General features: G+C 42.3%; 1 protein-coding gene and 1 long non-coding RNA gene across 4 annotated transcripts in view; one reads left to right on the top strand and one right to left on the bottom strand.

The window, feature by feature from the left end:
* CNPY2 (canopy FGF signaling regulator 2) overlaps nt 1-7,240 on the top strand; it is a 35,767-nt gene extending 28,527 nt beyond the window's left edge. For all 3 annotated transcript variants that reach the window (XM_075850196.1, XM_075850197.1, XM_075850198.1), the window contains exons 5-6: nt 5,294-5,390; nt 7,071-7,240. In XM_075850196.1, coding sequence (XP_075706311.1) covers nt 5,294-5,390; nt 7,071-7,114 — 141 coding nt within the window. In that variant the 3' untranslated portion in view covers nt 7,115-7,240. The remainder of the gene's footprint in view (nt 1-5,293; nt 5,391-7,070) is intronic.
* LOC142740776 (uncharacterized) overlaps nt 1-14,478 on the bottom strand; it is a 35,867-nt gene that overhangs the window by 9,348 nt on the left and 12,041 nt on the right. The gene's annotated exons all lie outside the window — the stretch shown is intronic.

Genomic DNA, 14,478 nt, shown 5'->3' with positions numbered 1-14,478 from the left:
TTCCAGCCTTGTGCAGGTCTATGATCTTGTCCCTGACATCCTTAGAAAGCTCTTTGGTCTTGCCCATGTTGTAGAGGTTAGAGTCAGACTGATTAATTGAGTCTGTGGACAGGAGTCTTTTATACAGGTGACCATGTAAGACAGCTGTCTTTAATGCAGGCACCAAGTTGATTTGGAGCGTGTAACTGGTCTGGAGGAGGCTGAACTCTTAATGGTTGGTAGGGGATCAAACACTTATTTCTCTGTGCACAATGCAAATAAATATATATAATTTTAACTGTGATTTTCTTTTTTTTTTTTTTATATAATCTATCTCTCACTGGTAAAATTAACCTAGCCTAAAAATTCTAGACTGTTCATGACTTTGACAGTGGGCAAACTTACAAAATCAGCAAGGGATCAAATACTTATTTCCTCCACTGTATGTGTACTTTTTTTTATGTTTTTTTGGTTTTTCCTATAATAAAAGACTTATTATAGGAAAAAGGCTGTTATAGTGTTTTTTAACATGAAACTTTTTTTTGAAACTTTTTTACAACATTTTTATTAACTTGTTTTAACTTTTTTTTTGTCCCACTAGGAAACTTGAAGGCATGAAGCCCTGATCACTATTCTAATACACTGCACTACCTACATAGTGCAGTGTATTAGAGCTGTCAGCTATTCACTGACAGCAAGCCTATTAGGCTTCGCCTCCCGGCGGGGCCTAATAGGCTTCCGTACTAGGAAGCGAATGTTAGGCTATGGTTGCCATAGCAACCATAGGGTGCGATCTAAGGGGTTAATCGGCCGGATCGGAGCCTAGCTCCGGTCCTGGCTGTTAGGGCACGATGTCAGCTGTGACAAACAGCTGACACCCGCGCCCATGGCAACCATCGTGGTTGTCGACAGGCTACAAGACACTTCGATGCATCGATCGCGTTGATCGATGCATCGAAGGAGTTAATCGGCCGGATCGGAGCCTAGCTCCGGTCCTGGCCGTTGCAGAGGGGTGTCGGACAGCTGATACCAGCGGTGATAGCGCTGGCTCAGCTTCTGAGCCAGCGCCATCACATACATTACGTCATGGAGCTGTGATTGGTCAGTCTGCTTTGACTGACCAATCACAGCGATCGCCGGCAGGAGACCGCTGTTATTGGTCCCCTGCCATCTTACTATGCAGATTGCAGATCAACTGTCATAAACAGTTGACGGCACAGTTCTGTCACCTTGTCCTTTGACAGGGTGACAGTTTTTAGCCAGGACGCACCGGTACGCCCTGGTGCCTTAAAGCACTTCAATGCAGGACGTACCGGTGCGTCCTGGTGCGGTAAGGGGTTAAGGATGCGTTTTATTTTTGACCTACGAGACACGGCAATATATTTAAATTTTTCATCCCATTTGAAGCCGTATGTAGGCTTCTTTTGTTGTATTTTTTAATGCCATCATTTTGGGGTACACATAATGTATTGTATGACTTTTATATAAAATGGGAAGTATAAATGACGTGTTAACATTATTCTGCAGGCTAGTGCGATTCCGTGATGCCAAATTTATATATATATATATATATATATATATATATATATATATATATATATATATATATATATAATTATTATTATTATTTTTTTTCCTTTTGACAATAAAAACACTTTATCTTGAAAATTTGTGTTCTTGTGTGGCTACATTCAAAGATCCATAGCATTTTTATTTTTCCATCGACCCAGCTGCGTGAGGGCTTTTGCAGGATGATTTGACGTTTATATTGGTACAATTTTGGGGCAAATTCTACTTTTTATTCTCTTTTTTGTTTTTTTGTGAGGCGGGTAAACCCGAAAACAGCAATTTTGGCGGTATTTTCAGTTTTTTTTGCGCTGTTCACCGTTCAGGTTATATAACATGAATAATATTATAGTACGAGTTGTTACGTAAGTGGTAATACCAATTATGTGTACTGTCATGATCATGGCATATTCTGGAGTTAGGAAAATATTACCTTGTCGTCATCTTCATAAACAGGAACCTTTGTTTCTACAGTCAAATCTGTTGTAGAATGACATCGTTCATGAACACTAGCAAATTGGAATTGTGTATTACAAATTAGATTTATTTTAAAAAATGTACCTTTTATTGTCTTTTATCTTTTTAGCATTTTTGTTTCTCTGGATCCCAAAACCACAATTTGTTACAGTATTTTGGGTGGGTTGCTGTGTGATGCGCTATGTCCAAGATCACTTTTTACTAATAAATAAGACTAATTCTAAATCCTTCTTAATTTCGGTTTATACAGATGCGGTGCCTTTATTTTAGGTTTATTGGTGTGTTGTAATGGATTCATTGTGTCCTAGGTATGCTACATTGTTAGATCGTTTTCATGTAGTAGATGTATAACGTGTATGTGAAAGATTCAGCACAATTAATATGGTGCTTAAAGAAGACCAACTTGAAGATAAAATCGAAAACCTTCATATATTCTGTACTGAAATATTTGACCGCTTCAAGGTACAGATCTGAAACCTGATGTTGCACTACTAACAACTCTTGCACACGACCGAGTTCGGGCTGTGAAAAACGGTCCGTGTGTTGGCCGGATTTCCCGGCCCGACTGCGGCACAGGTGAATGGGACTCATAGATATTTTATGATGCTAGGAGTCCCTGCCTTCCACGGAACTGCTGCTCCATACTGAACAAAATTATACAATACCGCGGGGAGGCAGGGACACCTAGCATCATAAATTTATATGATGGCAGGAGTAACGTTCACCTGTACCGTGATCAGGCTGGGAAATCCGTCTGACACACTCATTTCTTTTCACGGTCCGAACTCGGTCGTGTGCAAGAGGTGTTAGAGGTATTTTGATGACCTTTACTGCTCTGATCTTTGTCAGGTTTAGTGATGTCAAGAAGACCATATTTCAGATCACTAAATACATCTCTCCCTCTCTCCCCCTCTCCCTCTCCCCCTTTCTCTCTCCCTCTCTCCCCTGTCATTATTTAAGCCAGGTAGGATGTTGGCATTGATATGGATGTTGATTTGAATAACACAAGTTCTTTATGACAGCACTGCACCCAACAGAAATCAGAGGGGAACATGTCATCAGAATCAGTCAGTAGTTCAGTCTCAGGCTTTAGGCCTGTAACTTCAAGTGATCATATCATGCAAAGGAATTAGATAGATAATATTCACCAGGGGACAAAATCCGTATGAGTTTGTATATTTCCCGTGTTCGTATCTGTTTCCTCCCAGACTCTAAAAACATACCGATAGGTTAATTGGCTTCCTGTGAAATAATCCCTAGTGTATAATGCTCCTCATTGGACAGATGGAAGCGAGTATAACTTCAGGATCAGACTACACATGGATTGTGGAGGGTAAGGCTCCGTATAGGTAGAAAATGGTAGAATATTGGTAATAAAGTATATTTGCCAAGTTGCCTCATATTTTATTTGTGATGCATTTTCGCATCAAAAAGATGGTTGCAAAGCTCTATATAGAACGTAGCCTTTAACTTCCTGCAGCTGGAACTGGTGATCTAACCCCAATATTAACTGATCTACAGGGTGGGCCATTTATATGGATACACCTAAATAAAATGGGAATGGTTGGTGATATTAACTTCCTGTTTGTGGCACATTAGTATATGGGAGGGGGGAAACTTTTCAAGCTGGGTGTTGACCATGGCGGCCATTTTGAAGTCGGCCATTTTCTATCCAACTTTAGTTTTTTCAATGGGAAGAGGATCATGTGACACATCAAACTTATCGAGAATTTCACAAGAAAAACAATGGTGTTCTTGGTTTTAACGTTACTTTATTCTTTCATGAGTTATTTACAAGCTTCTCTTTGTTTACAGCCATTGACATGTCGCAGAGGTTAACACGTGAGGAGCGGATAGATATTGTGTTGATGTCTGGTGAACGCAGCACCCGGGTCATTGCAGCAGATTTCAATGCAAGACCACCCATCTCCCATGCTACAGTTTGCAAACTGCTTGCCAAGTTTCGTGAAACTGGTTCAGTGTTGGTTTTGCCCAAATGTGGACGCATGAAAACTGTCACTAATGAAGAAACATCAGTGGCTGTCCTAGATTCATTCAGCAAGAGCCCACAGCGTAGCACTCGCCGCATGTCACTGGAGAGTGGCATCAGTCGAACATCCCTTCGGTGGATATTAGCTACTCACAAATGGCACCCTTACAAACTCCAGCTGCTGCAGCATCTCAACGAGGATGACCCAGATCGGCGCACTGAATTTGCAGAATGGGCAAAACAAAAATTGAAACGGGACCCTCAGTTTACACAGAACATTTTGTTCAGTGATGAGGCAAACTTTTATGTGAATGGTGAAGTTAACAAACAAAACCACCGCTATTGGTCTGACACTAACCCACATTGGATAGATCCCTCCAAGACTGTTGGAACACAAAAATTGATGGTTTGGTGTGGTATATGGGGTACAAAGATAGTGGGGCCATTCTTCATCAATGGAAACCTCAAGGCCACGGGATATCTGAAATTGCTACATAATGATGTGTTTCCCTCTTTATGCACTGAAGCTGGCACGATCCCTGAGTTTTTCCAGCAAGATGGTGCACCACCACATTATGGGTGTCAGGTCCGAGCATTCCTAGATGAACAGTTTCCTAGAAAGTGGATTGGTCGTCGTGGGCCAGTTGAATGGCCCCCTAGTTCTCCCGATCTGACCCCCTTAGACTTTTATCTTTGGGGTCATCTGAAGGCAATTGTCTATGCTGTGAAGATACGAGATGTGCAGCAACTGAAACTACGGATACTGGAAGCCTGTGCTAGCATTTCTTCTGCGGTGTTGCTATCAGTGTGTGAAGAGGGGGAGAAGAGGGTTGCATTGACAATCCAACACAATGGGCAGCACTTTGAACACATTTTATAAGTGGTCAGAAACTTGTAAATAACTCATGAAAGAATAAAGTAACGTTAAAACCAAGCACACCATTGTTTTTCTTGTGAAATTCTCGATAAGTTTGATGTCACATGACCCTCTTCCCATTGAAAAAACTAAAGTTGGATACAAAATGGCCGACTTCAAAATGGCCGCCATGGTCAACACCCAGCTTGAAAAGTTTCCCCCCTCCCATATACTAATGTGCCACAAACAGGAAGTTAATATCACCAACCATTCCCATTTTATTTAGGTGTATCCATATAAATGGCCCACCCTGTACAATGGTTGTAATGTTTGCAGGTACCTTTCTGTGTGCATGTGAGTGTCTCACTTCTGTTGCCATGTCTCACTAAAACCTACAAGTGACACGTTTCTTATGCTACTTACAGTGTGAACGCATAGTTGAGGAATACGAAGATGACCTGATAGAATTCTTCTCTCATGAAAAAGAAAATGTAAAGGACAAACTCTGCAGTAAACGCACAGGTAATTTATTCCCTGGTCCACATGCTACTATAATGCATCATAGCTAGACACTAGGTGCTTAAAGGGAAGGTGTCACAAAAAAAATATTTTTTTATATAATATTGCTTTTAGTATGTTATTAAAATAAATTTTATTTATTTGTGTTCTTGTGTTGTACTTTTTACTTTTTTCTTACTTTTACTTCTCTATGGGGGCTGCCATTTTTTTTTTTTATCTCTGTATGTGTCGTTTAACAACACATACAGAGTTGGAATACGGCACATACATCCCCATAGAGAATTCGAACGGGAGCCGTTCCATTCTCTATAGCTGACGCCGTCTATGTGGGAACGGCGCATGCGCCGTTCCCACACAGACCAAAAGGAAGGTCTTCGGCAGAGCGAAATCCGGCGCCATTTTCATGTGGACCGGAAGCCGCGGCCGGACAGTAAGATGACGACTTCCGGTCGCGGCTTCCGGCCATATGTTCAAGGCAGCGAAGACGCAAGGTATAGGAGCGGAGGCGGCAGGAGCAGGTAAGTTATGTTTGTGTATGTGATGTGTGTATTATGTTTGTGTATGTTTGTGTTATACTGTCTGATTAACACTGTATCTAATCCTCCTACACTGTGCATTCGCTCAGAAAATGGTGGCACACAGTGTAGGAGGTTTGAAGATACAATTCCCCCCGCCCTTATTCTGGCTAGAGCCAGGAGAAGGAGGGGGTTCAGTGAGGACACTAGAGCGAGTGTGTCTACCCCAAATTTGCAGCATAAAGCAATGAGGTTGCTTTACCACATTGCCAATGCTGCAATTTTGGGAATTGCTCCCTCTAGTGACCAGCACATGGAAATGTTATAAATTAGAATCTATTTTATAATATTTCCTGACTTGTGAAAAAAATTAAAACAATGTGTAATCACTTATATACTAACTGTTTAACTGAAAAAAAATTGTTTAATTTCTAGCGACACATTCCCTTTAAGACCCCTTTATACGGGCCAATGATGGGGTGATCGATCTGTCATCGGCTGATTGCATCTTTTATGCGACCCAAAAAAATGTTCTCTGTGTAAATCATGTCGGCAGGACATGGGGACAAGCAATTGTAGTAACAATCGTTCGTCCCCAAACATTACCGACTATTTCTCCTTGTGATTGGAGCTAATGAGTGCCGACCAATGTGCTGTATCGTCGATCGGCGCTCGTTTCCACAACCAGTAACGGGCCACCTAAAAGGACCTGAAGATGAAGCATTACTTCTCTTATAATGGCCTTGGTCCTGTGAATCGTTCTGCTCTATTCTTTATGCATTAATATGACATTTGTTAAAGCCATTTTACATGGGGCAATGATAAAGCGACTAAGCGTTCATACGAATCATTGACCTGGAACGGGAAACAGCCGCTACAAATATAACGGTACGTGAAAAGTACAAACGAGAAGGAGAACCATGCAAACAATGAAAAGGCTGCTGTGCTTGTACGAGCGCCACTGCCCCTTCAAACAGCTGATCGACAGGGGTGCTGAGATTCGGAACCCCCACTGATCTAATATTGATGGCCTATCCTAAGGATAAGCCATTAAATTTCAAAACCTGAACAACCGCTTCAGTGTCAGGGTGTGTTAATGTTAGGTTTATCATTGGGGAGCATGCTGTTGCCTGATGGGTGATTTACAATATTTTTTTCTCCTCTGTAGATTTGTGTGACCACACTGTGCACATACCACATGATGAACTATAACCTCCTGCTTCTACCTCTTAGATGACCCACAAAGCTTAACAAAAGAAGAAAAGTAATGTGAATGGGGACTTAGCATATTTTGTTCCTTAAATATTTTTTACATGAAAAAAAAAGTTACTTTGTCAACTTGTGCTGTGTGCATTTATTTTGTCTTGTTTTTTTTTCCCATAGTACACCAAGCTGTAGGCATAAAAGGACTTCTAGAGCTCTTATGCAGGGTTCCCACACAGCAGTATTCGCTGATTGAGGGGGTTCCAATGAGGAATAAACGATCCAAAAAAGGCACTTGATCTGGGAGTTGTCTGAATCACCGAAGTAACAGGAAGTTAAAACAAACACATGAAATGCATCTGACGTGGCCATATACATGAAGTGACTGTCGGACAAACTGTTTTCGGCCAGCTCCACCATAAACATGCACGATTGGGTTTATTTCAATGGGGAGAGGAGAAAAACCTCTGTTAGGCCTTAACTCCCAAGGGAACAAACGATCAGGCATTTTGTAATCTAACATGCCCCATCCTCCTTTCCCCTGACAGCTGCCATTAGGGGAGAGTTGGGAGACCCCCCATACACATTAGGTTGTTGGCCGAAACCAAGTTTGGGAAAAAAAGTTTCTGTGTATGGGCACCTTACGGGTACAAACACACAGCGGATTACTTGCGGAATATCTGCAGTGTATTACAGTAGCAGCAGTGTGGGTGAGATTTCAACAAATCTGGTCCCCACACTGTGGAAAAATGCTGCCGAAAAAAAACGCACAACTGCAGAATGTCAATTAATTCTGTGGAATCGCAGCTCTTCTATTGCAGGTTTTCCCATTGAATTCAATGGGGTACTTAAACCCAAAACAAAGTGGTGCGTGTTGCGATATTTGCAGCGGAATCGGTGATTCCACTGCAAAAATCGCAACTAAGAAAAAAATAAAGTTATACTTACCCAGAGTTCCCTGCTTCTCCGCTCCTGCCTCCCTGGATGAGGTTGTAGGCCATGTGACCACTGCAGCCAATCACAGGCTGCAGTGGTCACATGGCCTGCAACATCATCCAGGGAGGCCGGAGCGGACGTAAGAGGAGGGAGGGGCTAAGTATGTGCGTTAATTTACGCAGTGGAATATACACCCTTAACAGGTTCCCGACCGCTGGCCGTAGTTATACGGCCAGCGGTCAGGGTCTCTGAAGTCTGCCGTATAGACTATTTACGGCGGCACTTCAGAGACTGCACGCGCGATCGCGTGCACACAGCTCTATGCCCTGGATGTTGCTAACAGCCATGGGCACTGGGCAGAATGTCAGGGGCGAATCTTTTGGCCCCTGAACATGTGATCGCTGTGACAACTAATCACATCGATCACATGCATTTCTGCATATAAAACAGTGTGCACACAGCCCTGTGCCCACGCTGTTACCAACAGCTCTGGGCACTGGGCAGAGTATCAGGGACCAATCTGATGGTCCCTGAACATGTGGTCGCTGTGAAAACCTATCACAGCGACCACATTTGTTTTATTTTGACTTTTCTGGCAGTAAATCTCCTGCCTCTTTTCTTCTCCTCAAACATTGTTTCAGTTTGAGGAGAAGAAGAGACTCGAGAGAATTGCTGCCAGAAGAATACAGTGAAAAAAAATAGTTACACTATAAAACATTCTCTGTATAGATAGATTTCTATCTATCTATACAATCTATCTATCCATCTATCTTTTTTTCTATCTATCTACCTTTCTTTCTTTTATTCTATTAGAATAGGCAGGTAGGGAGTATATAATTATATATATATCCACATATATATAATATATATAGCAATAGCGGTTTATTTTTTTGTTAGCGGTAGTGTAGATATATATACCAGTTAGTTTGTTTGTTTTATAAAAATAAAAAAAATTGGTTTAGTTAGTGTTAGTGACGTTATGGCGAGGAAGTTGTTTAGCGCCGAGGAGGCATACGCCATGCTGTGGTCTGAGTCGGAGACCGCATCAGAGATGGCGTCCGAGATGGAACCTGTTTTAGGTAGTGACGATGACAGCGTCACTTCAGGTTCATCTTCAGGGGACGTTGTCCCTGATGCAGTTGAAACTGCAAAACATGAAAGCGCAGGGCCAAGTAGCGCTGTAGCACGGGACAGCCTGGTCCCTCCAGTCCAGGCTCTTGTATGGGCACCTGCCCCATCTTTTGGGCCTAGAATCCACGGATTTACGGCCACTCCTGGCATAACCGTGGACAATACAAATTTTGTCCAAATGGATTACTTCCATTTATTTATAACGGACGACATCCTAAATCAGATTGTCCACGAAACAAATTTATATGCCACGCAATATATAAGGCAGAAACCTTCATCCACCCATGCCAGAGATTGGATGCCCACCAATTTGCAGGAATGAAAAAATTTTTTGGGGCTCACCCTAAATATGGGTATTGTCAAAAAGCCCTCCATTAGGTCTTACTGGTCAACAACACCCGCCCAGGCCACCCCAGTATATTCTGCAGTAATGCCCAGGTCTCGTTATGAGACAATGAGGTTTCTCCATTTCAATGACAACGCACAGGCCCCCCCAATTACCGATGCAAACCGGGATCGGTTGTTCAAAATAAGACCACTGATAAATTCCCTGAATAATTTATTTCTGCAACTCTACACCCCTGAGCAGAATGTAAGCGTGGACGAATCCCTCCTCAACTTTCATGGCAGACTTCGCTTTCGCCAATATCTACCTTCCAAAAGGGCAAGATATGGCGTTAAGCTCTACAAATTGTGTGAAAGCGGGTCAGGATATACCACCGCCTTCAGGATTTATGAAGGGCGGGACCGCACGATAAATGTTCCTGGATGCCCCCCTGATCTTTCCACCAGCAGTAAGATCGTGTGGGAGATAATGCAGCCTCTGCTTGACAAGGGGTACCACCTGTACTGTGATAATTTTTATTCCAGTGTGCCCCTGTTTAGGCATTTGCATGCTGCAAGGACCGGGGCAGGTGGTACCATGCGCAAAAACCGGATTGGTTTTCCACAGCAATTAGTGGGGAAGCGCATAGTAAAGGGGGACTCCTGTGCTTATGCATCTGAGGAATTGCTGGCGGTCAAGTTCAGGGATCGCAAAGACGTGTATGAGCTAATCACGATTCATACTGCAGGAACAGTGGCAGTGAGGGAAAGAGGGGCAACATCGGACAAGCACAAACCAGTGAGCGTGTCCGAATATAACAAGTACATGGGGGGGGGGGTGGATTTAAGCGACCAGGTTTTACAGCCCTATTTAGTAAAACGCAAAACAAAAACCTGGTACAAAAAAGTGGCCATTTATTTGTTACAGGTGGCCATTCACAACTCATTCGTGCTCTACAAAAAAAACAGAGGCAGAGACACATACCTGGATTTCCAGGGAAAAATTATTGAAGGCCTCATTTTTGATGTTCAGGACACCCGAGAATGCCCCCAGTCTGAGGATGTCACGCGACTGACTGAAAGACACTTCATCAGTCGGATTCCCCCAACACCAACCAGAAGCAACCCCCAGAAAAAGTGCCGCGTCTGCAGAAAAGACGGGCACCGCAAAGATTCCCGATATTTCTGTCCCTCGCAACCAGGCCTGTGCATTGAGCCATGTTTTAAAAAATACCACACTGTTCTGAATTATTAGATTTTAGTTAATTCGTTGAAAATATATTTGCCCTACATTACTTTTTCATTTTTCCCCTGATTTTACTTCAAGGGTGAGGGAGGGAATGGGTGGGGGGTGGATGTCATATTTGCATGTTTTCTAAAGTTCATCTGCTGGAGAGCTCCATTTGCATAAACCTGCAATTTGTTATTTTAGAAAACCGAAAAAAATAAATTCCCATTATACCCCTAGATGAATATTTTGGGATTTCTGCTTCAAGAGCAGATATTTTGGAAGTGTTATAGAAACTCTGTTGAGTTTTGTAAAACCAGCTTTGGAAAAAAAGCGATTTGTGAAATAAGCTTCTTCTATCGTCCGCCCTCCTACTTCTCTATGTGATAATAAGGCCCACATATTTGGTATCCCCATGATCAGGAGAAGTGGAAGAATGTGAAAGGAGATGAATTTTGGCCGTGGTCTATACAGTGTGTAAAAAATGCTGGTATAAACTGACGCATTTGTTAAAAAAAAGCTAATTTTATTTTGTTCCATCTTATTCAAGAAACTTTCAGAAGAAAACTGGACTGTCTAAAAATATGATAAACCCCTGGAAGGAAACCTTGTGGGGTCTACTTGTGTGAATGAAGTCATTTATGGGGTGTTTCTAATGTTTCAGCAGCATTACGCCCCCCAGAAAACAGTATGCGGCTATAAAATCAAATGCAGATTTCCTGGACCAAAAAGCCTCATTTTATGCCAAGCCCTGGCACATGCCCGCACAGTGAATAAGGCACACATATTTGGTATCCCCATGCACGGGACAAGTGGAAGAATGTGAAAGGAGATGAATTTTGTCCGTGGTCTATACCGTGTGTGAAAAATACTAGCCTAAACTGCCGCATTTGCTAAAAAAGCACTGTTTTTATTTTGTTCCATCTTATTCAAGAAACTTTCAGAAGAAAACTGGACTTGCTAAAAATATGATAAACCCCTTGAAGGAAACCTTGTGGGGTCTACTTGTGTGAATGAAGTAATTTATGGGGTGTTTCTAATGTTTCAGCAGCATTAGGCCCCCCAGAAAACAGTATGCTGCTGTAAAATCAAGTGCAGAATTCCTGGACCGAAAAGGCTAAAAAGCCTCCTTTTATGCCAAGCCCTGGCACATGCCCGCACAGTGAATAAGGCACACATATTTGGTATCTCCATGCACGGGAGAAGTGGAAGAATGTGAAAGGAGATGAATTTTGTCCGTGGTCTATACTGTGTGAAAAATGCTAGCATAAACTGACGCAATTGCTAAATTCTTGCATTTTTTTCCAATTTTGCCCACTTTAGAGAAAAAAATAAAAATTATATATACTGACAAATGCCACTAAAACAAAGCCCTATCTGTCCTTTAAAAAGAGTGTAAAATTCAAAGATGAACTTTATTCACCTGCAGAGTTATAATCATCTAAAGAAGCGCATAGCAAAATTGTGAAATTTGCTCTGGTCATTTAGCTGTAAAACAGCCTAGTCCATAACCGGTTAAAAACGCACCACAGCGTGGTGCGAGTTTTCGGATGGCATTCCCTGCAGTGTTCACGGCGGATACGCTGCGTAGCTTGACGCAGCCTATCTGCCCTGAATAGGCTGTGTGTTCCTACCCTAAAGTAGGCGGAAACTCCACTATACAGCCCACTGATTTTAGGGGGAGTTGTATACTGTGCCTGAGAACCATCTGAAAAGGAACATTTAGGCAGGGCGATATAAAGATGTGCGCTAAGAACCTCACTTTTGTAGGTAAACGTAGCAGTAATTCAAATGTATCTATATATAGTGTATCATGAAGTCTTGGCGTTTGCAGAGAGCTGTTGCAATGTTTTTTTCTTTACAAAAAGTACACCTCACCTACACGTTTAACCCCTTCCCGCCATTTCACGTACAGTTACGTCATGGGAGATGAAGCTGGCTCAGGAGCGATCGGAGGGGTAATACTTACCTCCTGGTCCGCCAGTAATGGAATCCTCCTATGCCCCGTCGTCGGCGGGGCCCAGGAGGCTTCCGGTACCATCGGCAAGATGGCGCCGGCTCAGCTTCCGGCTCAGAAGCTGAGCCGGCGTCATCAGCAGTGGGTGTCCGCTGTATGTTACAGCGGACACCCCGATCTAACGCCAGGAACCGGAGCTAGCTCCGATTCCTGGCATTAACCCCTTCAATGCAGCGATTCAATGCAATCGCTGCATCAAAGTGGTTTGTATGCAATCGGCAGCCTTGCCATGCGATGGCAAGGCTGGCGACTGCTACTATGGCAACAGGATGCCTAACAATGGCTTCCTATCTGCCATTACGTTAGCCGATTAGGCCACGCCCGGAGGCGGAGCCTGATCGGCTTGCTGTCAGTGAACAACTGACAGTTCTAATACATTGCACTACACAGGTAGTGCAATGTATTAGAACATCAAAAAAACTGTTGGACCTTCAAGTCCCCTAGTGGGACTAAAGAAAAGTGTAAAAAAAGTAAAAATAAAAGTTGTAAAAAATACAATAAAAGTTTCAAATAATAACACAAAACGCAATCGCCCTTTTTCCCTTATCAAGTCATTTATTATTGAAAAAATAATAAAGCCATACATATTTGGTATCGCTGCGACCGTAACGACCTTAACTATAAAAATATTATGTTATTTATTCCGCACAGTGAACGCCGTAAAAAAAATAACTAAAAAATACTGACATAATTGCTATTTTTTGGTCACTTTGTCTTCCAAAAATTGAAATAAAAAGTGATCAAAAAGTCGCATGTACCTAAAAATGGTACCTATAAAAACTATAACTCGTCTCGCTAAAAACAATTCCTCATACAGCTCCGTTGACGAAAAATTTAAAACCGTTATGGCTCTCACAACTTGGCGACAGAAAAAATCCATTCTCTTTACAAAAGTTATTTTATTGTGCAAAAAGTTGTAAAACATAAAAAGTGCTATAAATTCGGTATCACCGGAATCGGACTGACCTGCATAATAAAGGTAACTTATAACGCATGGTGAACGCTGTATAAAAAGAACTAAAAAAATATGCCAGAATTGCTGTTTTTTGGTCACCTTGCCTCCCAAAAAAAAAAGGATAACAAGTGATCAAAAAGTCGCATGTGCTCCAAAATGGTACAAATAAAAACTACAGCTCGTCACACAAAAAAAAACAGCCCTCATACCACTACGTCTATGAAAAAATAAAATTAGTCAAGGCACCAATAAGCAAGGAAATAAAAATATGCAGTTGTGCCGGCCCGAGGGGAATGTTTCTTCTGTTTCAAGAGGCGATTTATCAAGGCCCCTAAAATTAGGGAACCAGGAAGGGGAGGGCCCAAACATATCTGCTGGAAGCGACGGCACCCGTATTATACCAGGACAACACTTTCCCAGCAAAATTCCCCAAACTGCAAAGGTGCGGAGTGTGGACCAAAAGGGGAATAAGTAAAGACCATTTATTAGTGCGACACCGGCCTGTGCAGAAAGGATTGTGTCACAGCATAACACATATCTATGGATTATTTTATTGTTTTTTTTTACCCCACTATACCACCTGACTATGCCCCTTATATACTCCGCCCGCCTTACATGTACCCCCACATTATAAACGGAAACACCAGTAAGACACCAAACAAAACTACTACAAGCAAAATCCACGCTCCAAAAGCCAAATGGCGCTACCTCCCTTCTGAACCCTACAGTGTGCCCAAACAGCAGTTTACTTCCACATATATGGCATCGCTATACCCGGAAGA

Source organism: Rhinoderma darwinii, chromosome 2, assembly GCF_050947455.1.
Source record: "Rhinoderma darwinii isolate aRhiDar2 chromosome 2, aRhiDar2.hap1, whole genome shotgun sequence".
NCBI lineage: Eukaryota > Metazoa > Chordata > Amphibia > Anura > Rhinodermatidae > Rhinoderma > Rhinoderma darwinii.
Note: the sequence above shows the minus strand (reverse complement) of the source record. Positions and strands in the feature narration are given on the sequence as shown.